The sequence below is a fragment of the Pundamilia nyererei genome, unplaced genomic scaffold, assembly GCF_000239375.1.
Source record: "Pundamilia nyererei isolate P.nyererei 1_Seehausen unplaced genomic scaffold, PunNye1.0 scaffold00010, whole genome shotgun sequence".
In the NCBI taxonomy this organism is placed as follows: Eukaryota; Metazoa; Chordata; class Actinopteri; order Cichliformes; family Cichlidae; genus Pundamilia; species Pundamilia nyererei.
The window spans coordinates 3,911,124-3,934,623 of record NW_005187411.1 but is presented as its reverse complement, the minus strand read 5'-3'; the positions used below and the strand labels follow the sequence as shown (position 1 = coordinate 3,934,623).

The window sequence follows — 23,500 nt, the reverse complement described above, 5'->3', positions numbered from 1 at the left end:
TCGGTTACAGAGAAAACTACTGCAAGATAACAGCAGAATGTCCCTGCGCTGATATTAATGTAATCATGGGTCCTCAAAAGGACGAGAAGGTCACTGCAAAGTTTCTATTAACACAGCTAGACCCACCAAGTCGAGATCACTGTTAAACTGTGATATAACATAATTACAGATTTGGGTCTCACATGACGTTTGAGGAGCTGGGCATCTTGGTAGTACTTTATCCCAAAAGCGAACAGAGGAACAGCACAGACGACCACCCAAGTCCACATCCCCCTGCAGATCCTGGATCTCGAGCCCTGGCTCTGCTTCCCATTCTGCGGCGCAATCTTTTTCTCTTCCTCCGGGATTCTTTTATCTACGTCTGCGGCCATCCTCGACCTCCACCACAGCTATTTAGTCGAAGGCATGTTCGTCTTTCAGTGTAAACTTGCTCTTTTAAAAAGTGCGACGAGTCTAGCGGGACTTTTTCTGTCCCGCAGGAGAGGATCTCGCTTCTTCTCTGGCCGTTACCCCCGCTGGCAACAGCTGTGCAATGTTAGCTAGCAGCACAGATTTCTTATTTCCCACATCCAATCTCGAGCCATATGGATGCAGTTAAGGTGTCAAGCTAGCATGAAATTGGCACGGTAAAGCGGATGTATAGTGTTTTGGCGTTCAAAATAAAAGCGCGAGAGTGTCGTAATGTAGCAGTTCTTTGATGATATTATGATCAACTTGTTTTGAATTCAAATTTTTTTTCAGCAAAATGCCAAAGTTGTTGTTGGTTACTGGCAAAAAAGAAAAACTCAATTAAACTAAGCTAAGCGCTACGATTTATTTTGAAAGTAATGACCGGAAGTATAACTTTACAATCTTTCTACTGGGTACACTGGGGCACTAGCTGTATTTAAAGACGTAGGGTTGCATTGTTCACGCAACAATGCAACTGTTTTATAATCAGTTAAATTATAAATGTATCTGCCAAATGGCTCTGTCCAAAATTTAGATTTTACTTACCTTTATTTTATGTAAGTTAATCTAGAAGCAGAGGTTTAACATTTGTTTCTTTTTATCTTCTCTTTAATGGTTAGATTTGTCTGCAATAGAATTAAACACTCCATTAAAACTATCAAACCTTTACTTTGATGCTGTGTCATAAGCGTGTGCTAAGATGTAAGAAGCTTTTTGCTTAAAGTGAAAATCTCCGCTCTTACTTTTAAACAGAAAAATCAATTCATGTATAACTTAATTAATTGGGTTATCTTAAATGCATTAACGGTTTGTATTTATTTATCTGCTGCTTTGTAATATATACATTGCGGGGATAAGGGTCCTATTCAAGAGCCAAGCTCAGCAGAGCTGGGGTTTGAACCTATAGCTATAGCTGATCTATGGACACCTCCTCACCTCAAAAGGTGGCATATGAGTTACGAAAATCCATGGGTTTATAAATGTAAATGTGTTTATCATTGATGTACAATAGGCACATTGAAAAGGTTACTCCCCCAAGCAAAAGGCACTAAAGTAGCCTTATCTCACACAGAATCTTCAACCTTTTAGTGCAATATCAATTCAGTGCCACAGGATTACAGGCCTGTGGGACGTTGTGAAGACCCTGGAAAGACTTATCGTTGCCCAGCCCCGACCCAGTCAGGCCACATCAGAATCCCCTTGAGTTTGCTTGCCAGGCCCACCTCGGAGCTGAGGGCGCCATCATCTAACTGCTCATTCTTGTCTACGCCCATCTGGGCCAGCCGGTGAGACCTGTGAGGGTCATGTTTTTCAACTTTTCCAGTTCATTCAATACCATCAGGTCAACCCTTCTGAGTGATAAGCTGACAGTGATGCAGGTGGATGCATCTCTTGTGTCCTTGATTGTTAATTACCTTACGGGAAGACCACAATATGTGCGTCTTTAACATTGTATGTCTAACAAGGTGATAAGCAACACAGGAGCACCTCCCCTTCCTCTTCACCATCTATATTACAGACTTCAGCCACTGCACAGAGACCTGCCATCTTCAGAAGTTTTCTGATGATTCTGCAGTGTTTGGATGCATCAGTGAGGGTGATGAGATGGAGTACCGGGCTGTGGTTGACTCCTTTGTCACTTGGTGTGAGCAGAATCATCTCCAGCTCAAAACACCAAACACCACTGCACTCTACAGTAAGGTGCAGAGTTGTCTCCATTTTCTGAAGCAGCTGAGGTCTTTCAATATCTGTCGCGCAATGCTCAGGAGTTTTACAAGTCTGTTGTGGCCAATGCCCTCCGCTACGCTGTTGCATGCTGGGGCAGCAGGTTGAAGGTTGCAGATGCCAACAGGCTCAGTAAACTGATCCACAAGGCCAGTGTTGTGGAGACGGAGCTGGACTCCCTTAGGGTGATGTTGGAGAAGCGGATGTTGTCCAAGATAAGGACAATGCTGGACAATACCTTTGCATGCACTCCATGACCTGCTGGCCAGTCACAGGAGCACGTTCAGTGAGAGACTGAGATTACCCAAATGCACCACTGAATGACACAGGAAATCATTCCTGCCTGTACCTGTCTCTTTGTACAACTCCTCCATCTAATGCACAGTACACACTATAGTTACACCCTTTTGCACATCCTCTACAGTAAAATAACAAAGACAAAGTTGTACAGGTTAGAGTAAAATGTAAATTATATATATTTGACCTCTGTAACATTTTTGATATGTAGAAATGAGCTAATTCTTATACTTTTAAAAGTTTGTAATATATTGTATTATACAATTAGTGTAATCTGTTACTATTATTGTCTTGGAGCAACTGTAAACCACATAGTTTCCTTAGGGTTTATTAAAGTATTCTTATTCTGATGATAAACTCCGACTTTCGCATCTGGAACCCAAAGGAGGACTAAAGAGCTACTTGTCTCTCTATGTGTGTCCATTACTCCTGAATGGCCAAGAACCTTACAGCGGTATATTCCAGTATTCTTTCTCTGGAACTTTATTTTGTGGTTTTTCTGTTGTTTTAAAGGGTACAGATTAAATGTCTTCAGTCTGTGTATCACAGTGTCCCTGAGGAAAATACTGAACCACAAACTGCCCTCAATACACGCACAGGTGTGTGTGACAAGATAAAACCACTGAAGTGCAAATATAAATGTGAACAGGTGAATGTGGGTTTTCATATACAGTCAGGTCAATAAGTATTGGACAGGTCAATATGTTGTTATGGTAGTTTTTCCTCTGTACACCGCCACAATGGATTTTACATCAAGTTAAGCTGTGATTAAAATGCAAACTTCCAGCTTTCATGTGAGGGATTGAACAAAAGTATTGCAGTGAATGCTTAGGAATTATAGCCAACTTTATACAATAATTGGACATCTGATTATTTTATTAAAAATGAATAAAAGACCTGCAGTTTATTCCAATTTTTCAACTTGCATTTGGTAGCTGGTCACTGGATTTCTCGATATGAGGCCCAGAGAAATTATCAGGGAGGCTATGATTAGCTGAAAAGCCAGAACAAACCTATCAGAGTGGGAGCTAAAACTTTAGGGTTGACCAACCTGGTACAGTTCTGCAGGGGGAAAAAAAATGCAGTGACCAGCTCAGGAACGCAAAATGCCTGAAAAACCACACAAGACAAATACAGCGGAAGATCGCAGTTACTGCCTTGCTTCAGAATCCCCTTGACGACAGCTATTTAAGTCAAGAGCGCTGTTGAGGAGGAAGGAATATCATTATGAAAGTCTACAATCAAAAGATGACTTCATGAATACAGGATTTACAATTAAGTGAAACCCACTGGTTACACTCAAGAACAGGAAGACCAGATTAGGCTGCAAAGGAAAAAAAAATTGTCGGAAAGATGAAACCAGTGAGATAAAAGTATGGAGAAAGATCTACACTAAACCACATTATTTTTCAAACATGGTAGAGACAATGTTTCGGCATGGGCATGTATGGCTGACAGTGGAAGTGTCTGCTGATAGAAGTAGCAGAATGAATTGTGAAGTGTACAAGGCTATACTATCCGCTCAGATTCAGCCAAATACTGCAAAACTGATCAAAGCTTCACAGATTCACAGTAAACGGATTCTTGCTCAACGCATACTTCAAAAGCAACCCAAGCGTTTCTCAAGACAAACATATGGGATATTTTTCAATCCGTCACCTGATTTCAACCTAACAGATTAGCTTTTCGGTAATTAAATTCAAAACTGAATGAAGAGACTCACAAACAAACAGCCGAAGGTGGCTACAGCACTGGTAACGCTCATGGACTGTAGATTTCACACAGCCATCGAGTGCCAAGAATTTCCACTGAAGCATTAAAAATACTCCTGATATTTAAAATTATGATAGTTTGCTCAGTTACTACGCCACTGAAAATAGGGGACTATGTGTGAAACCCAGTGCCTCCAACTAAAGCACAAGCACTCCAACTGTGTCATTCCCAATCCTTGTGACCTGTAAAATGAGACATGATGATATGATCTCTGTGCAGTGTTGTCTCAAGATTGTTTAATTAAGAACATTTAGAAGTTTAACGAGGTATAAGTTAGCCTGGTCGCAGACATCTGAATCACTATGCACATCTCCAATTCCCTCCATTTGAAGCAGTTACAAAATAAGGTCTACAGTACACAGCAGAATTACATTTTCTATCAATAGTCAAACTTAGTTAACTGTCCAGTATTTTAAATGAACAACTAGAGTGAAAAATAAATATTACTTTGTGTACAGAAATGCATGTTTTCCTCTATTTCTTTGTCTGGTAAGTTCAGGTACAGCTCTAACTGCACTGCTGTACTCCACATGTGTAATGTGACTTAATCAACTCCACAAAATTTATTATTGTAGAAAACATTCCACCATCCTTTGTATTTACATAGGCAGACAATGCATCTGAACTTGGTGATGGAAGTTTAACAACCACGTTTCTCACAGCTGGCTGAAAAACAAACATTATCTGTCACAAAAGGCATTTTCAGATTTGCTACTAAAGTATGTGACAACAATAACTGCAAGCATTAACTGCTAATGCCTCTTTTATGAGTTAATCAGTCCGTGGATTAATGTCAGAGGCTTTCATTCCATGTCCTCCTCTAATGGTTGGGTCTTCACTTCAACAACTTTTGGAGGGATGTATGAGCCCATGCCTGCTGCTCTCTCTGCCTCTTCCTGGGTGTAGGGCTCTTCTCTGAGCTGTTTCAGTCTGGATGGGGAAAAAAGGAGGTAAGCCATGAAACTTACATGGATAGGATTACGAGCTGTAAGTCCAAATATGTGACTGTAGAGTGGTCCGCTTACCGTTTTTTATGCACTTTAGTTTTGAAGTGCTCTTTCAAGGATCTCATATCCACAAAATATCTCCTGCAAAACAAGAAGAGCCATCACATTAAAATAAAATCTATATTTCTTAAAAATTTAACAGATGAACAGCTCACAGCATAAGAGAGTATAAGAAGAGGGCATTTCATTTTAAGGAAGCCATGAGGATCTGGAACCCTGGATTAGGACTGAAATTTGCTCGAATCATTCATCATTGGGTACGCCACCCTTTTCCAGCTGAGACCTGTGGCCTCAGACTTGGACAATACAGAATATTTCTCCATTCCAGCTTTTCATATGGGAAGATTTACTTCTTTTCCAACCCCAATGGGAAAAGTTCGGCAGAACTTAAGGTGAAATATTAAATATCTTACTAAAGAGTTTAGTAAGCAGCATATATATCAAGCAAAGTCAGTTAACAGATGGACTGTTACAGTAAACAGAGAAATACCTACGCGCAGTGTAAGCAGTAGTGTTGTGCACATCCGGTTACATCGTAGTCAACCTCCTGATGCAGCAGTTTAGCAGCCGTGTCAGGCTTCATGTCTGAGTGGATCTGATCCAGGTCTTTGGTCCTGCGCTTTGTCTTCCAGGTCTTTGCAATGTTCTTCTTCTTGCCATTGTTGTGGTTTCGGGTTTGTTTGGACTTCCCCATGATAACCAGTTGGTACTGTGTGAAACAAAAGGGTTATAAACACCCAAAATGAACGCAGACACGTCACAGACTTGTGTCAACATTAAAATCTTTCGATTGTTTCACTGATACTTCCCAGTTAATATTCTTAGAATCTATTTACAAATACCGATCAAAAATATGCGTTTAACGTCTAATCAATCGTTACTGCAGCCGATCTACATCTAATAAGCCGTCGCAGATGTTATTTTCAGACTTTGCTTACCTTCCACACGTGTGACCGAGAGAAGTGAAATCTATTTCCGGGTCAATGGAGTAGAACGATACTACGCAGTCACCTCCAGAGGGCGCGAAACTCCCGGTCTCTAACAGTGGGGCGATAATAAAAACACCTTAACTATTTTAATTTAAACGCTAACAAAATTATATTTAATCGTAATTCACTTCAGATTAACATTTATTTTCCTAGAATATCGGATTTTTACTAATAGCGCTAGCTGAGCACTTATTTGGCATGCAGTTTTAGCAAAAAATTGCCACCGAAGTTGAATAAAGTTGAATAATATTTGATCAACCAATTATTACGATTTTTTTTTTTTTGGGGGGGGGGGGGGGTACAGTGCAGTTGATTTTTTTTCTGGTCTGATAAACTGTCAGGTGTGTTATGCTCTATGTCACGCTACCTTTTGGTGCTTTGCGTAACTATCAGTGTCAGTGTACCACCCGAGGAAAACTGTAATAAAGGTTATTATTTTCAGACTGAAAAAAATAGAATAGAAAGAGATGGATGTAAGAAAAAGCACACAGAGCTAGAATCAAGCAGAATAACTGAATTACTGTTCGCATAAATTTAGAGAGCAAAGGTTATATTGGATAGAAAATAAAGTATATCGATATTGCGGTTAAAAGGAATAGCAACAACGGCCTGAATATAACAGTACAAGCCCACTTTGTATTTCTGCTCTTACCACCCCCTCTACTTACTTTTCAGGTGATCTTGGTGTCAGTTCAGCTGATGTATTTAAATATTCCGACAGCATTGAAGGGGTCGTCAGACTGCACTGCATACGCGCTGTGGTGGAGAGTGAAGATGGCGGAGAATAATGTCGAACCAGAGCACGAATGGAGCGACTGGGCCCTGGACACGGCCGAAGATACCCTAGTTGCAATGGAAAACCTGCTGGCCACACTGAGAGCTTTCGAGGACGTCCTCAGGCAACAAGAAATCTCCGTAGCGTCTTCCACGGAGTACTGCGATAACTTCTGTCAGGTAATGTGTACATGCAGCATCGAAGCTACAATTAGCCTATCGTTAGCTCACCCAGGACTGTTTTTTTCCCTCTCGCATCCCGCAAGCAGAATTACCAGCAACGATTGCTGGCCTGTTAGCTAACTGGCCAAGTTTAGGTTAGGATTACACCCAATTGCAGTACGTTTATTTTTGCGCATATTTGCATATGCTTTTGTGTTTTTTGTCATTATTATTATTATTTTTTTTACACCCAAACAACTCACGGCCGTTGGACTTATTTGCAGCTCAGTGATTTGTTGCTCAATTTGCAGATTCGAGTCGCCTTACATTCAAAGATCAAAGGTCTTTTAGCTTTGCTTTATTTGGGAAGTGATTATGGTGGCAACGAAGAAAATGTAATGCAGATGTTTGTATGAATTTATTGACACAGTTTGCAGATCATGTATTACTGCATGCCTGTGGGGCGGGGCAGCGTCGAGATATGTTTATCATAATATTTTTGTTGTTGGGGGGCGTTTAGCTACTAAGGAGTGTTGCATTTTGACCACTTTCAAGAAAATACGCTTTTCCTGTGCTCTTGAAATGTGACAGTTTCTAAACCTGCGCATCTGTCAGTTACGACAATGGAGATTTTTAGTCTCCCTTAAAGAAATCTTAGATTGGAGTCCAGTTAAAACACAAATCTAGTCATCATGGTAGGGAAATTACTGTGGCTTCCGCTTTCTAAAGGATCTGATTTAACTAAAAACTAGGTATCACTTTCATTTTTGCTGCTTAAGGGACTCTGCAAGTTTTTCAACCATTAGAGAGCTTCCCTTGAAACCTGTTCAGCAGCGTTTGAGAATGGTATAGCAGGAGTAATTCATTAGCTAGTTCACCCTGACAGGTCTTCTTTAATTAGGCTGCTTTTGAATATTTCTCAATGATTTCAACAGCTCTAACTTCCCCCTTATAAGTAAGTTGAAAGATTGTATGCGTTCCCATGTTTGGTGTTGGTAACTGTGTAAAATGACACTTGATTTAACACTAAAACTCAATTTCAGTACAGTTTTAACTTCAATCTTCCAGGTTTTCGTAAAACAAAGGCAAAAAGATCTGTGTGACTCCCAATTCCAGTCGGAAATCTCACGGATGTAATTAGTACACTGATGTAGGTCTTTAGGGCCTAGACTTTATTCCTACCTTCCTTTGAGAGGGTACTGTATATTTAGACAGAGGGGAATTAATTTAGTGCCTCTGTGGGCACGAGAACCACCTAGAAAAGTTCCTTCTATCTGGCAAATGAGACTCCTGGGATGCTGATAGCGCTATGATGATTTAATGTGTATACCCACCAACTACAAGCAGGTGACAGATGGGTGTAGATATTGACTTCTCTGTTCCTGAAGGACAGCTGATCGCTGAGTATTTGCTTGAAACGAGACCTTCCTCCCTGTTAACAGTAAATGTTGAGTTATATAAAACACCTGTTTCTTGTAGGTAATATTAATTTAATTAATTGAATTTGATTCTGTTTTAAATTGTGTGAAATTATACCAGGTTGAATCATCCCAAGAACTCAAATTTAATGGGCATATACAGTATGAGATCATGTATGTGTGATGATCATGTACTGTATGAAGTCTTCCTTCCTTTTTTTTGTTTTAAAGCAACAGTTAAGTCCCCTCAGGCCCAATCTGGAGCACAGCAGGCACACACCAGACAGTGTGTCAGCTGGGATCAATCAGGTATAGACAGGCATCTCCCTAAGGTGAAAACCTTTGATCATCCATGGCAAATGCTTCCTCTTCTGGTTGTAGTTTTTGAACATTGCTACTACATATTTCTACTCTACTTTCAAATCTGTTTCATCAACTATTTTTTTCAGTTTCTGATGCCTTTGTGTGTCTTTGCAGGCACTGATGCACTATGCTGGAAGCAGGAATTCCATGGAACATGGGCTGCCTCTTCTGGAGGTCTACTGTCTGTCCATAAACTGCTTTGCTTCAGCTCGATCCCACCTCACGGCAGAGTCCGACAGAGTGGCCCTCGTTTTGAAGCGGCTAGCTTTGTGAGTACTGTAAAATATACTGAATTATGAGAGATAAGCAATTGATTATCTCATGAGAATGTGTGCGAGGTGTCATAGGTGTCAAAGTAGTTTGAATGTCTGGTTTATGCATGGGAGCAATTTGAAATCATTTCAATATAACTTGTATAGACAAAGGCTATACGTATTGTGTGCATGTGTAATAGTCATATCACAACAAATGTCATGTCAGGTATATCAAATTCAGTTATTATGCTTTGAAACAAAAGGAATACCAACATGTTTTTTTACTAGTGTAACTTAATGTTTTTGGATACACAGCCTTTTTTTTAAAAATTTTTTTATTTTAACATTACAAAAATCAACATTCTTGGTAGTGTGTCATACAGGCTCTGAGTGTGCACTGCAAAAGGAAGTGAAAGCACCAAACAGAAAAGAAATGCAGTAGACTAGAGAAGTGACTGAGTCTGATACAAACACCTCCTGCAGGATCAGATTGGGTTATTTTGCATGCGTTCTGTGGGGGTGGGCCACCTGAGACCTGTTCACAGTAACATCCCCCCCTTGTGCCTCATTCCCCACAGCGAGAGGGATGGGGCAGGTGGGCCTGTCCTCTCTCTGTCTACTAGTTTCCAGTGAATAGCTCTTCTGAGAGTTTGTGTCTTCAGCCTTCATCTTCTCTGGTTAGACAGGAAGCTGAGGAAGCCTGTTTACTACAGTTCTATTGCAGTGCTCCATCTTTTACCACTTGCAAACGGCTTTACCTGCAGCACCACCGAGAGAGCAGTTTTACACGAACAATATCCTCACTCCTGATCAGAGAAGCAATAATACCAATTCCTCAATCAGCAGGCAAATCATTTGGTCAAAACATATTTTATATTAATAAAATTCAAGAAAGGATTGTTTTACACAGATTATAAAAACACATTTTCCTTTATTTTTTAATTTTTTATATTGTTTTCTCTACAGCTCCACTCCCCTCAGCTTCTTCAATTATTTACAAAGTCCTTAATAGCCTGCTCACTCAACTTTGTCTAATGTAGCTCAAATTCAAGCATTTTCTGTAAACTCAAGTCATTACACCTATACAGCAGGCTTGTACTGTCTGAAAATGAGATCAAGCGTTGACAATTAAAGACACCAACGCTGATTGTTTCTTTCCTAAGTGGTAATAACTATTAACCAGTGGGAGTGAGTCTAGTCTCCCTCTTTTCCTTCTGCCAATCCTCACAAGTACACTTTGCAATCTGACTAAATGCTTTATTCGTGTTCTCTATATGCCTGCCGCTATTCCGAGGCACTGATGATCCTGGCGCTTTATTCCGTTCAGCCTTCTTAACATGTCTTTTTCTGTTGGGTTCAGTTTTATTTTTTGTTTCAGTTTCGCTTCCTTTTTTTTCTTTCTTTGCTTTGCTTAATAAATTCAAAGCAGAACATGGAGTTGGGGAGAATGTACAAATGAAATATTCCAGACACGTCATTGGTCTAAGAACATTAAACAAATGTTTTTGCAGTATGTATATCAATGACTGTGTGCGGTTTTTTTTGTTTTGTTTTTTTTCCCCATATTTGAATGGGTAAAGAAACACCAATAAAGCACTCGTCCTGTAGAGTGAGCAAAGCTTTTATATGCATACAGGAGTCCAGAAAGAGACAGTACAATAGGTGGCTTTCCTAATATGAAAGACTTTTAGCTTTCTCACAACAGTCCGAGTACAAACAAAAAACTAAATATTATGGAAATCCTCCAACCGATTTGGTGCAATTGCAGCCTGCCTCTGCCCAGGGCATAAAAGTACATTTATACGTTGAAAATGGGAAAACATTGCTGAAATATAGAGGGTAAATTGCCAATGCAGGAAATAAGTGGTTTTGTAAATTGATGTAAATGTCACAGCTATGGTTTAAATCTGAGGTATGCAGTGATACTAAGTGTAAAACGTAAGCAGTGGTAACTGTAATAATAACCTCAGTATTAGTATTAGTATTAGTATTATTATTATTTATTTTTTTAAAGGCTATAGCATTATTGGTTTTGTCATTTAAAAATATTAGTTTAAGTAACTGTCATTTGCAAACCAAAACAAAAAGAAATCAAAGCTCACACTGACTGGGATTGAGTGGCTGTTGTTTGGGATTAGATGTGCTTCAAGACGTCCTTGAAGGGGCATTAAAGGTCTCGTACTACAAATGAGTTATCTAAGATATTTTGTGACTTTCTCAACATGAGCTGAACTAGGTCAGAGATTTGTGCCTTTGTGTTCATTGCTAGGACCAGTCATACGTCTTCAGCCAGGAAAGGTTTAGAGGCATGATGCGATCAAAGGTGTAGGGAGTTGTCTCATTACATGTGCACTGAAAATCCACTGTTATCCTGAATAAACTGTATTAGTCATGTGAACGGTATGTTAAACTTCTTCAGCATGCTGATTTGTTTTTAGGTTTAAAAACACTGTTTGAATGCACATTTTGTTTACCTGTTTTTGCTGCAGTTTGCAACATGTGGCCGCTTGCTTGTACACAAACTACACAACAATTTGCAATGCTAGGTTAGTGATGAAGAAAAGCATACATTTCTGGTTAGGAGGGATGCACATACTTGTAAACATGGAATGCTGTTGTTGTTTTGTTTTTTGGGAGTTTTATTTTTATTTTTTTCTTGAGGTAGCTAAAAGAATCTGTGGGCAGTCACAGACTGCCAGTCTACATGTAGAGGGTGTGCTTTGTCAGATGGAGTGGGCTACTCTTGCTTGTGTTGTTGTTGGTCTGTTAGCCAGCCATGGAGAAGAGCCAAGTTATAACATACAAAGACCTTAAGTGAAATCAGCCCACTTATTAACCAATCACTGTTTGACTGACACGTAAAGCGCAGTTATGGTGGTTAAAACCAATATGCTATCTGAACAGAAACTCGTATGTGAATGGACACATTTGTATAACCATTATTTGGTAATTAGACAATTTGTGTGCAAATATCTTTACCCAAGCCTACAGAATGGTGCTTGAAGGATTAAAAAAAGCTGTGGATGTACGGTCAAACGAGTTGGCCACTGCTGAAAATGTTTTGATGCAACGAAACAAAATAATTGAAGCACCTTCACTTTTCAATATTTGTGTACTATGCAGTTATTGTCACTGACCTCATAGCAAGAAGATTTTGTATCTGGTCAGCTGCAGTGTTTCAGTGTGTTTGCATGTTCTCCATAGGTCCGTGTGGGTTCTCTCTGGATGCTCCAGCTTCCCACCACAATTGTAGTTGTCTGTGGATGTGGGTATAAATGGTTGCCTCTCTCTTTTTGCTAGCAACCGGCTGTCTGTTGAAGGCGCACCCCATTCTAATGTCAGCGGTAATAGGCTTCAGGGGATCCTTGTCCAACAAGGATCCCTTGAAGCCTAAGTTTAAAGCTTGAACTTGAGATGATTATTCATGCTTTTATTTCTTCTCGTTTAGACTACTCTAACGGCCTTTTTACTTGTTTTAACAAATCAGCCTTAAATCGTCTTCAGACTGTGCAGAATGCTGCAGCACGTCTCTTAACAGGCACCAAGAGAAGATCGCATATCACTCCAGTCTTGGCCTCCCTTCACTGGTTTCCTGCAAATTTTAGGTTTCATTTTAAAATTTTAGTTCTAACCTTTAGGGCCCTACATGGTCAGGCTCCTCAATATTTATCTGACCTGCTGAAACCACATGCATCTTCTCGGGCTTTAAGGTCATTAGATCAGAGACTGCTGGTGGTACCGCACACTCGTTTTAAAACTCGTGGTGATCGGGCCTTTCAGACTGTGGTACCACGGTTGTGGAATTCTCTCCCACTGACTCTTCGCTGCACGGACTCCATTGATTCTTTTAAGAAACAGCTGAAGACATTTTTATTTAGAAAAGCATTTGATTAATTTCTTCTTATGCTGTTTTTATAGTTTTATTCTTTTACATTGTTTTCTTTACTGTTATATTGTTTTTATATTCCCATTTCCTGTGTTGTAAAGCACTTTGTGATTTTTATCTGTGAAAAGCGCTATATAAATAAATTTTACTTACTTACTTATAAGGATATTAATTGGCATGCACACAGATCCATGTGTACAGGAATATTAGTGAATATTAATATTGAATTATTAGGAACACTGCCTTGTAGGGGGGCGGCCATGGTGGCTTGAAGGTTGGATCATACTCTGCACACTCTTCATACTGTCGTTGGCTGTTCTGTTTTGCACTGTTTTATTATAGTGTCATAAAACATCTCCTTGTTTTTACTACAGGAGCTGTTTTGAACTGTTGCTGTCAGTGCCTGAGAATGAAATCTCATATGAAGCCTGGGTTCAGTTCCACCACTCTGTTCAGGTACAGGACCTTCAAAGCATTGTTTGCTGATGGGTGACTGCATAGAGAAAAGTAAATTTGTGTGTGTCTGTGAAGGGGGGGGTCAAGTTGAGTCTTTGGGCGTTTTCTGTAAAAGCCCTCCTAAAAGTAAACCCAAAGACGAGCTGTTTCAAATTGGTGTGGACAGCATTGTTTTGTTTTTCTTTACCCCGTGGTGAGTCTAAAACATCTGTCTTTATAACCTCTCACTCTTCACAGGTTGTCAAATCTGTACTTCAATATGAAACCAATCTAGGTGTGAATATCTTCAGTATCAGGCTTGAAATAGTTATTTTCTCAAAGGATTTAAAGATACAAGACTTAAAAAGAATAGTGTTTCAATTTTTCTTACATTCAGCAGTTTTGTTTCCAAAGGATGAAGTGAAGCGCTTCCGTCTCATGGGGTGGGTCGCATGGCTGTGGACTTGATTTCTTGTGGCAAATGTGCACTGAAGAGTTGGCAGAATACGTTGCTAAATTGATTCAATATGTTCAAGCTGAGCAAAACTGTGACATACTGAGAAGATTTATGGGAATGTAATAGCGCTGTAGCTGAAGTCTCATATAGGTTTTTAAGTACTCTTACTTTCTTTGATACTAGATTTTGGGCTGCGAAGTCACTATATTAAGTTTAGTTCACCCACATGCTGAATGACATTGATTGATTGATGACATTTCAAAAAGGAAAAAAAGTCTTAATTTCTACAGACAGACTTGTCAGCAAAGAAAAAGTAATTCTAAACCAGGCTGTGCTGAGCTGTCACCTGTTTTCCTTTTTAGATGTGAACAGTGACAAACGTTTCGCTTGGTGTAGAGCAGATAATGAAATATCGCTTGTGCTGAATCACAAACTGTGACAGCCTTTTGAGTTGTTCATTTATCATTTTATCACACATCAACAGAGAGAAAGCAGCACTGCTGCCTCCATAAAGGGAACATAGCCCTTAATAATTATATTTTTTGTATTCATGAAAATGAATGTTTATAAAGATGCTGACCGAACAATTTTATTGTATTTAGCGTTACCATTTTTGTGTTGTGTGCAGATTGCCCATGATACTCTGCTACAGTATGGAAGCACAGACCTTCAAGCATTACTCCAAATCACAGGAGAGGGAGGGGCATGGAGCAACCCTGTCCTTACATCTCTCCTCACCGGGCAGCTGACTAACCCAGAAGAAGGTTAGGATCTAATCAACTAGGTTCTTTTTATTTGAAAACTATAGTTACTTAGAACTACGTTGGCTTTTTCTTTATTTGTGACTTGGATTTTGTTTGAATTCTGTCTTTAGTTAATGCATATATCAGCTTGGAGGGCGAGGGCTTCATGGAGATGCGGGTGAAACATCTGGAAAAGATGGGCGAGATTGCCAAAGCTGTGGTTTTGGCCAAAGCTTGCACTGAATGCAGCACCTTTTCTAATCAAGCCACGTTTCGTCAGACATATGTCTCCCTGCTTTGTCACCTGTTGCCCAACGAAGAGGCCATAATGGAGGTATTCCAGCAGTTTCTTTTTGTGAGCTGGGATTGGTTGCTTTGGTGACTTTTGGGTGTTTCAGTAAATTAATTAATGAGTTTCTACATTTATCATTTTCACCAAACCAACGTGCAGAGTATCAAAAATATAAGAAGCGTTCAGTGTGACACAGAATGTGTGCCAGGTGATCACGACTGTGATGGCCTCCCAAAGCTTTCAGAGGACAGACAAAAGCATCCATTCTTAGTATTCAGTCACACATACACAAGCAATCTGTAACTGATATTAGCTGATAAAGAAAAATGGGGCATATTTGCAAGTCAAATCTTTTTAGAATGAGTGTAAAAAAGTTACCTATTCATAAGGGTTTTCTGCACGGACTCCAAAAATAGAGCTTCAAACCCACATGCAAATTGAGCTTTCAGTTTTCTGGCTTTCAGTTGGAGGACTCAGAAAATCCTTCAGCCGATAGAACATTTGGGTGCTTTGTGGCCTAGTTTCAGTTTGGCATTATATTGTATGCTGTAAAAGTGTTTTAGCCTGCTTCTTTGTACATAAATCTAACCCATGTGCACACAGAAGAACCTTAGCATAATAATTATTCTTTGTCAGTTACTATTGATAATTCCTGTACTAAGCAGTGTTTGGATTTGTTTTACATGCTGTCTCCTTTTATTCTTTTGATTACAGTGTCTCGCCAGTGTTTCAGATAAAAGTGCAGACTAGGTATAGGATTTGCATGATCAGAAAAGAAAGAAGTGTAATTTTATTACACACACAGAGTTGTCAGTATGTTGGGCAGTTTTGTTTTTTTGTTTTTTTCCCATATTCATACAAAAGCCACACAGCTTTGAACTCGGGATAAAAAAATGATACAAAAATAGTTTTGTTTATTCAAACGGCTCACATTTCCACACATAATGTCTAAGTGAGCGAAGAAAGAGGCTATTATACTTTATAAATATAAAGCTGTGAAGAAAACTTGAGTCAGCGGTGCAGTGATATTTAGATCGAGTGTCCTATTGCATTTTCTGTGTGTGTGAGAGAGTGAAATGGAAAAATGGCCTTTTAAATAAAATATAACATAATTTCTCTGCCATGAAGAGAGAACATTCATTATTATAATACAGTGAAGGAAAAAAAAGTTGTGTTGTTTTGTCAGGAGGAAGTTTTTAGTTTGCTCTCTTATACATTTTATAAATCAGACTAGTATGAGAATATTATCCAGATCTTGCATGTGCTTTATCGTCTTTCTTTTTTTTTGCTCCTGCCTCTGTGGTTCTCAGTTACCCTGCTTTTTCTATATGCCTCCAACGGCATGCTCACCCCATTAGAGTTTAAGATTATTTTCTGTCCTCATGGGGTCATGAAATTCCTCCAGAAACATTTAAACATTTTAAAATGTTGTACTGCAGCTACAACAGCACTACTTCTTCAAAGGTCTGCATCTTAGAAAACAGCAAATTTTGTATTAAATCATACTGGGAGAACATTTTATCACCATATTCTGGTGGTAGTATATGACTGACATAAAACTAAATATACAAAAAGTCACACGTTTATCCATGGATGTTGATTTTTCTGGCATTTGTAACTTTTTGTTGAGTGACTGTGTTGCCTCTTTCGTTGTTTGCTGAGCAGCCAACATTATGTTTCCTGTAGATATCGAGAGTGGACTGCAAGGACGTACTTGAGATCACGTGTAATTTGGAGACAGAGGGGGAGGAGAATACAGCGTTCATCCTGTGCACAACTTTCTTGACACAGCAGCTACAGCAGCAGAGTCTTTACTGCTCCTGGTGAGTGGGATCTCTTTAAAGACAAGTTTTCTCTTTTTATTTTATTTTATTTTTAGACTTGATGTAGGAATTTATTTAAAAGAAAGTGATTCTTTGGTAATTTTTGCATTCACAAACAACTATATGTGTAAACTTTTTATCTTTTTTTTTCTTCTTTTTTTTTTTTTTAATTAAAGGGAGTTGATTTTATTGTGGAGTAAGCTTCAGAGGAGGCTTGACCCCTCACCAGTGTCTCTTCTGGAACGATGCCTTCAGCTAGGTGCCATTGCCAAAACAGTCGACCATTTGCTTTACTTGGTCCGTGTGATTCAGACAGAGGTGAGTGTGAAAACCCGTGCTTTACACTTGTGATACTAAAATGGAACAGGTTGTTTGGCATTATGGGGGCAGGCAGACTTTATTTGCATTACTTCTTACTTGACTGGAGAGTGAAAACAAAGATGTATGAGACAGATTGGATGCCCTGCTCATTGATGCCCTGGCCCAGATCTGGGAGGACAAATTTTAGCCTAATGGACTAGCGTGCCTGTTATTTTTCACTTTGACTTTCAGGGTGTCTTTGAATTCAGCACTTTGTAGGTTTATCATGTTCAGTTTCATCAAATGATGTGGAATCCTTTTGTTCCTGACACAGTAACCAGTCCTTATCAGTGTAGATCAGTATGGATATGAGCCCCCTGCTGCCTTCATTGAAGTTGATGTATTTTCAAAGTGTTCCTTTAATTTAATTTAATTTAATTTTTTAATTTTTTTAGCAGTGTATTTAGAGGCTTATGTAGCCAGTGTAACAGGGTATTTTTTTGTATTTCCCAGCACTCTATAATGGGAATATAACTCTTCATATCACTTTTTAGGCAGAGGAACCAGGGATACCTGCGTCGGTAGAGCTTTGTGTGAAAGCCCTTCAACTTCCAAAGCAGGATGACTCGGAATCGAAGATCTCTGTCTGTAAGACGGTGTCCTGCCTTCTTCCAGACGACCTTGAGGTTCTGCGTGCCTGCCAACTCACAGAGTTCCTGCTTGGCCCTGCTCAGGAAGCCTTCAGCTGTCTTGAGGAGCTCTACTTGCGCCCAGACCAAAAGTATGACCAGGACAGTGAGGTTATTCCCAACTCACTACGCTGTGAGTTGCTACTAGCACTGAAAGCTTACTGGCCTTTTGACCCCGAATTCTGGGACTGGAAAACTCTAAAATATCACTGCATCTCCCTTCTGGGGCTGAGGCCAGAGTCAGAAGGGGAAGAGGAAGAGGCCGTTGAGAAGGATAAACTGCATGAGCTGCAGGGAGTCACTGTTAAAGTAGAATCGGTGCACCAAAATGGGATAAATGGAGGTCTTGACAGTCATGAACAGCTAGATCAAAAACAGTCTATTAACCAAACAGACATCAAAGGTGATTCTGAGGCAAAAAAACAGAAGTTCTGCTGTCACATTTGTAAAAGGTCTATCTCAGACACCCAAGTCATTCACCACTCAAAAAGACATGCAGAGGATAACAACCATCCCTGCCCTATTTGCTTGGAAAAGTTCGAGAGTCGGAAGGAACTCGTTCCTCACATTAAAAAACACATTGAGAGTGAAACACATCTTGTCAAAAATCATGCCAAGACTGAGGAAGTACAGAAAACGATAGAAGAAGATGACGACGTTGAACCGGGTGAGATCACCATCGATCCTTCTCTAATGCTGTATTACAAATCCACCCATGATCCAGATGTCTTGCAGCATATTGTGCAGCAAGCCAAAACAGGGACAGAGAAACATGTGGACAGCGACGAGCATGTAACTTTCGATTACATCGACCAACATTTCAAACTGCAGAACAGGGATGAGTATCCCTGTCCAGGAACTGGATGTACACGAACTTTTAAACATTCCAAGTACTTGTATGTCCACTTAAAGTCGGAGCACAAAGGTGATGAAAACGTGAAATATTTTCACCAGATGAGAGACAAGCGGGAAAAGTGCGTCTTCTGTAGACGTCATTTTGTCTCAGCTTACCATCATCGCAAACATATAAGAGTTCACTATGGTGATCAGCCTTACGCGTGTGTGGTTATAGGCTGTGGTGCGCAGTTTAATACTTCCAATGAACTTGTCACACACAAGCAAACCCATGGCTATCAGCTCAACTACCAGTGTCAGCTCAAAGGCTGTTATGTCACATACTCTGACTTGGGACAGATCTATCACCATGAAGCACAGCATTTCAGAGATGCGGCATTTACCTGCTCTAGTACTGACTGTAGAAAGTATTACTTGTCCAAAAAGGAATTTATAAAGCATCTGTCAACACACAACATCACTTTCTCTGAAGAGGACTTTGAGGCTCAAAGGAAGGCAAAGCGGAAACTTTTTAAGACTGTTACTGATGCAGCCATTCGCCTTACTAAGTCAGTTGAATCTGACACTGTAAATGGAGACGTCCTGAATGCTTCGTCAGTGAGTTGCTCCTCCTCCTTGCAGGAATCTGACGTCAAAGAGCCCAAAGCAACAATGACTTTGGTGGCTGTGTGTTTTGATGGAAGTAAATTCACTTGTGGCTTTGAGAAGTGTGGCATGACGTTTTCCAGAGCCAGAGATGTCCAGAGACATCTTAAATGTGCTCACCCAGAACATCTCAAACTGGAGAACAAAGAACACAAACATGACAATGAGCAGGGATCCAAGTCCAAATGGATAAAGTCTGAAAATCAACCGGAGAATGAAGAAAAGGGACAAAACGACCCAACTCCATTTCAACCTGTGGACACTTGCCAAGAAAAAAAAGCTTCCACTCATCCCAAAAGCAGTGAAACAAACTCTTTAAGCCTTCAAACAAAAAACGATGCTCTCAAAGAGATTCTCATCGGGCTCAGTAGACTGGACCTGAATTCCGACAGTTTGCCAAACGAACCCACTCAGTCCAGCGTGGACTCAAACACGTCTCAAATATCTCTTCATCAGGCAATTATGGCAAAGCCCCCTGTTGTCTTGCTTCAGAAGAGACCACATCTTTCAGAGGAAAAGGTTAAAGTCCTCACTCAACAAGCAACCACTGAGGAAGGTGGTAGTGAATCACTAGCCAGTGCTAAGCCCTATGTTTGTGAGATGAAAAGTTGTGGCTTTAGAACGGCTCAAAGTTACAGCTTACTACGCCACTATAACACCAGACATGGCCGTACCATTGAACAGGCCAAAAGGTTGACTTCTTTGAAAACCACCTGTTTTAAGCCTTACGTGTGCCACCTTTGTTCCAAGAGCCACAGGGAAAAACACGTGTTGAGGGCCCATTATATTCAGTTCCATAACATGAGTGAGACTTGCGTAGATCAGATTAGTGTAACATCTGTACAGCATGAGGGAAAAGTGTCCAAATCTAAAAAAAAACTAACAGCGCCTTTGACAAACCACGGCCTAAAGGTAAAAAAGAAAGAGCTCCCCAAGTTGCAACACCAACAAGAGACCAAAAACTCAACAGCGATAAGTGAAAATGGAAAAGACTTTGATAATCACTCCCCATCTGAAGAGGAAGGGGAAGATGAGGCAAAGGGTAGAGAGGAAGATGAGCAGAGACAGGAAAGTGAAGATAAGACCACACAGCAAGTCAGAACGACAAGACGCTTGGTAGCCAAAAGTAATCTGTGCTATATACTTGATAAGTTCAGTAAACCTTTTCATTGTGTGGCAAAAAATTGCGATGCAGCTTTTTCCACCCAGGGAGGTCTTGTGCGCCACCTCCAGTTAGTACATCATTACAATCGCTCTCAGCTTTTGTTGGAAAAAGATATTGATGTGCACCACAGTCCAGAAGTGAGAAAAGAGCCTGCCAAAAGAAGGCTTCTCCCAAACTCAGATGAACCTCAACCCCAGTTCAAATGTCACTTTGCAAACTGCAATGCTTCCTACCACCTTAAAAGCAGCTTAGTGCGTCACACTCGTGATTACCACTCGCAACCACCTGAGCTATTAAGGTGCAAGTATGACGGCTGCACAAGAGTGTTCAGCCATGACGGTGCGCTTAAAAAGCACACTCTTTATAGTCACTGCGAGTTGTACGACTCGCTGGTGGTACGTCTGCAGAGCACTCACAAGAAGTCTATTACCGGGTGTCAAAAGAAGCTTATAGTCACACCAGAGAGTTCTCAGAAAGAGGAACCTGGTTCACCCACCGCACAGGCTGAGAGTCCAAAGCCTGAAGTGACAGCTACGTCAGAACAACTGGGTGATGAGGGTGCTGCGGAGAAAAAGGTCTCAGGAGAGAAAAAGCGAGCAAAAAGAAATTGTTTCAGCAGTTACGTGTTTAGATCTCACGAAGAAGCACTACAGATGTGCCAGGATCGCTGCTTGCGAGTGGCCTACCCATGCATGGTTCAGGACTGCGATTCTGTCGTCACGTACATGCACAGCTTGAACCGTCACTACCTGAAGGTCCACCACATGCGCCGAGAAGATGTCTTTAAGAATGAAGATAAGCTTGTTTTTACTGCCGAGCAGCTCGAAGAACTCATTCAAAGGAAGTCCGCCAGACCGACTGTTGCAGGCACGTGCGTCCCTAATGGGGTTCTTAAAATGGAGTACCAAGCAGAGTCGGAAAGCGCAGGGGCACAGCCTGCACCCGTGAGTCTTCATTCCATCAAAGGGGACACGCAGGATGAGGACAATCATGATGCACTGAGCTTCCCTGGAGAAGAAGAGCAGGAGCTGCCACCTGTTGAGAGAAATGGTGTCCTCGTTGGTGCAGACGAGGTGCTATATGGTGAGCCGAGCACAGGTGGGCATGCTGAAGACGCTGCTGCAGGAACACCAAGCACTCAGAAACCAGAGGAGAGACTGAGCTTGGATAAAATCAAGCCTCTGCTTCGCCCGGTCACTGTTGATCTCTCACCACCATGTTCACTTCGTTTTACTACTGAAGAGGGCTTCCAAGACGGATCGGGCAACAAAGATGGTAGTAAAACATTAAATGGATCCGTAACGTTGTCCAGTCCTCCCGTTCGCCAGCCCCTGAAAAGGATGAACGAGCTGTCTGAACAGCCTTCAAACGTAAAAGACTCTCAGTCTCGTAGTGCTTCTCCACGGGCTTTTGACATTGCTGGCTATAAGCCTATGGGGTTTGAGTCTTCATTTCTTAAGTTCATACAAGAAACTGCTCCAAAAGACAAAAATACAGGATTAGCAAAACGGCGGGACACTTTCAGACGTAGTTGTTCTGTCAAAGAGAACAACCAGCTAGGAATCTCTCACACTCGCAGCAGACGCACTCATTCCCCACTGCTGAAGCCCCACTCTATGACTGGGGACTTCACGTCAGTCCAAAACTTGAAGTCCATCCTGGACAAAGCCCTGGCTGGGTGTGGGGACCTGGCAATTAAACAGCTTCAGTACCTCAGACCCGTGGTGGTCCTGGGCAGACCCGTGTGCACCACCGCCCTGCCTGACCTCTTCCCAACAGACACCAACAACAGCAAACTGCTTCTTGGAAGTTAGTTTAACCGAGCACCTTTTTAACATGGCTATGGTAAATGACTTTTTAGTTTCACAGCTGTGTATCAGTATTTTTATTTCTCCCAACCATGACGATGCTGTTATGTTTTTGCTATTTTTAAGTTGCCAAACTGAACAGTTGTAGTAATTAGTATAAAATTAAAAAACAAGCTTAAACACTGCACACTAGATCCAGCTGATTGTTTGGGTTTTTTAGACATCTGTAATGAAGCATTCAGATAACACCTATTATGTTAAATCCTGGTCACAAGTGTATATACTGTAGTTCTCTGAGATAAATGTACAGCTTTTCAGATTGTTGGAAATGGTCAGTAGCGAATTGCAAGGCCTTTTCACTTTTGTGAAAATGTGACTGAAAATATTTCCTTACTACAAAGTCCATGAAGGAATACGTTTGGTTATTTTTCACCTCAGTTTATAATAAGTCAGTGTTGGGTTGCAGTGGACAGGTGTTGGCCAACATGTATGTAACACTTTCTAATAAAATAAATGTGGAAATGAATTTACAGTCTTGACTCTCTGGATTGTTTATTAATTTGTTAAATTTCCAAGTGAATTACTAATTTTCTTATTTCTTGGTAAATGTTATTGTCTTCCCTCAGATTAAAACTGTTAACTGAAAAAGTAAGCTTAGCGCTTTACATTATTTTATGGATCAGGCAAAGACGGACATCGTTTATAGTCCCAGACTCCTAAACTCCAAACAGTCCAGCGTTAGCTGTGCAACACTTCTTTGGGCTTAATTTTCAGTGAATTACAGTATTCGCTCATGAGAAGTATTCAGGAGGCCCTGCCGGAAGGTCTGTCAGAATCCAGTTTGCCTGGCACATGTGTGGTTAAAATTTGCAGATGCGACACTGCAAATAAACAGATTCTGTGCACGGGAAGGGATGAGTGCAGCTGTGTGGTTTTAGTATTTAAAATTTTACATGTCTAAAGTGTTTTTAATTAAAGGTAAATTATTAGTTATTTAAATCCATATTTATATAGATATGAAAAGCCACATTAATATATACGCTTTAAATGTGTGCGTACTTTGTACTGAATAAAATGGGTGTGGTACAGGATCCGACACGTTTCCTGTTGTGTTGAAGTAAAAACCGTTATTTTATCGGTGGTGATTGCATGTAAATAATCAAAATGAACCGAGAAGAGGAATTAAGTAG

At 40.5% G+C, this 23,500-nt stretch overlaps 2 protein-coding genes across 2 annotated transcripts; one reads left to right on the top strand and one right to left on the bottom strand.

Moving 5' to 3' along the window:
• Positions 1–3,333: 3,333 nt before the first annotated feature.
• On the bottom strand, positions 3,334–6,967 carry znf593 (zinc finger protein 593). The gene is made up of 5 exons (XM_005723871.2): positions 6,910–6,967; positions 6,191–6,290; positions 5,747–5,961; positions 5,271–5,333; positions 3,334–5,175 (listed from the first exon to the last, which is right to left on the bottom strand). The coding sequence occupies exons 3-5, from the start codon at positions 5,944–5,946 to the stop codon at positions 5,049–5,051; spliced, it is 390 nt and encodes a 129-aa protein (XP_005723928.1). The 5' UTR covers positions 5,947–5,961; positions 6,191–6,290; positions 6,910–6,967; the 3' UTR covers positions 3,334–5,048.
• Positions 6,927–22,835, top strand: rlf (RLF zinc finger). The gene is made up of 8 exons (XM_005723872.2): positions 6,927–7,195; positions 9,073–9,227; positions 13,473–13,554; positions 14,619–14,754; positions 14,865–15,067; positions 16,712–16,848; positions 17,025–17,166; positions 17,703–22,835. The coding sequence occupies exons 1-8, from the start codon at positions 6,941–6,943 to the stop codon at positions 22,314–22,316; spliced, it is 5,724 nt and encodes a 1,907-aa protein (XP_005723929.1). The 5' UTR covers positions 6,927–6,940; the 3' UTR covers positions 22,317–22,835.
• The last annotated feature ends 665 nt before the right edge of the window (positions 22,836–23,500 follow it).

Bases quoted from the DNA above. Each gene is read 5' to 3' on its own strand.
- rlf (XM_005723872.2), top strand. From the start codon at position 6,941: ATGTATTTAAATATTCCGACAGCATTGAAGGGGTCGTCAGACTGCACT. The intron at 7,196-9,072 runs GTAATGTGTACA...GTGTCTTTGCAG, and splicing joins ACTGCGATAACTTCTGTCAG to GCACTGATGCACTATGCTGG. The intron at 17,167-17,702 runs GTGAGTGTGAAA...ATCACTTTTTAG, and splicing joins TCCGTGTGATTCAGACAGAG to GCAGAGGAACCAGGGATACC.
- znf593 (XM_005723871.2), bottom strand. From the start codon at position 5,946: ATGGGGAAGTCCAAACAAACCCGAAACCACAACAATGGCAAGAAGAAG. The intron at 5,334-5,746 runs GTAGGTATTTCT...CTTGTTTTGCAG, and splicing joins CACTACTGCTTACACTGCGC to GAGATATTTTGTGGATATGA. The intron at 5,176-5,270 runs GTAAGCGGACCA...TTCCCCATCCAG, and splicing joins ACTAAAGTGCATAAAAAACG to ACTGAAACAGCTCAGAGAAG.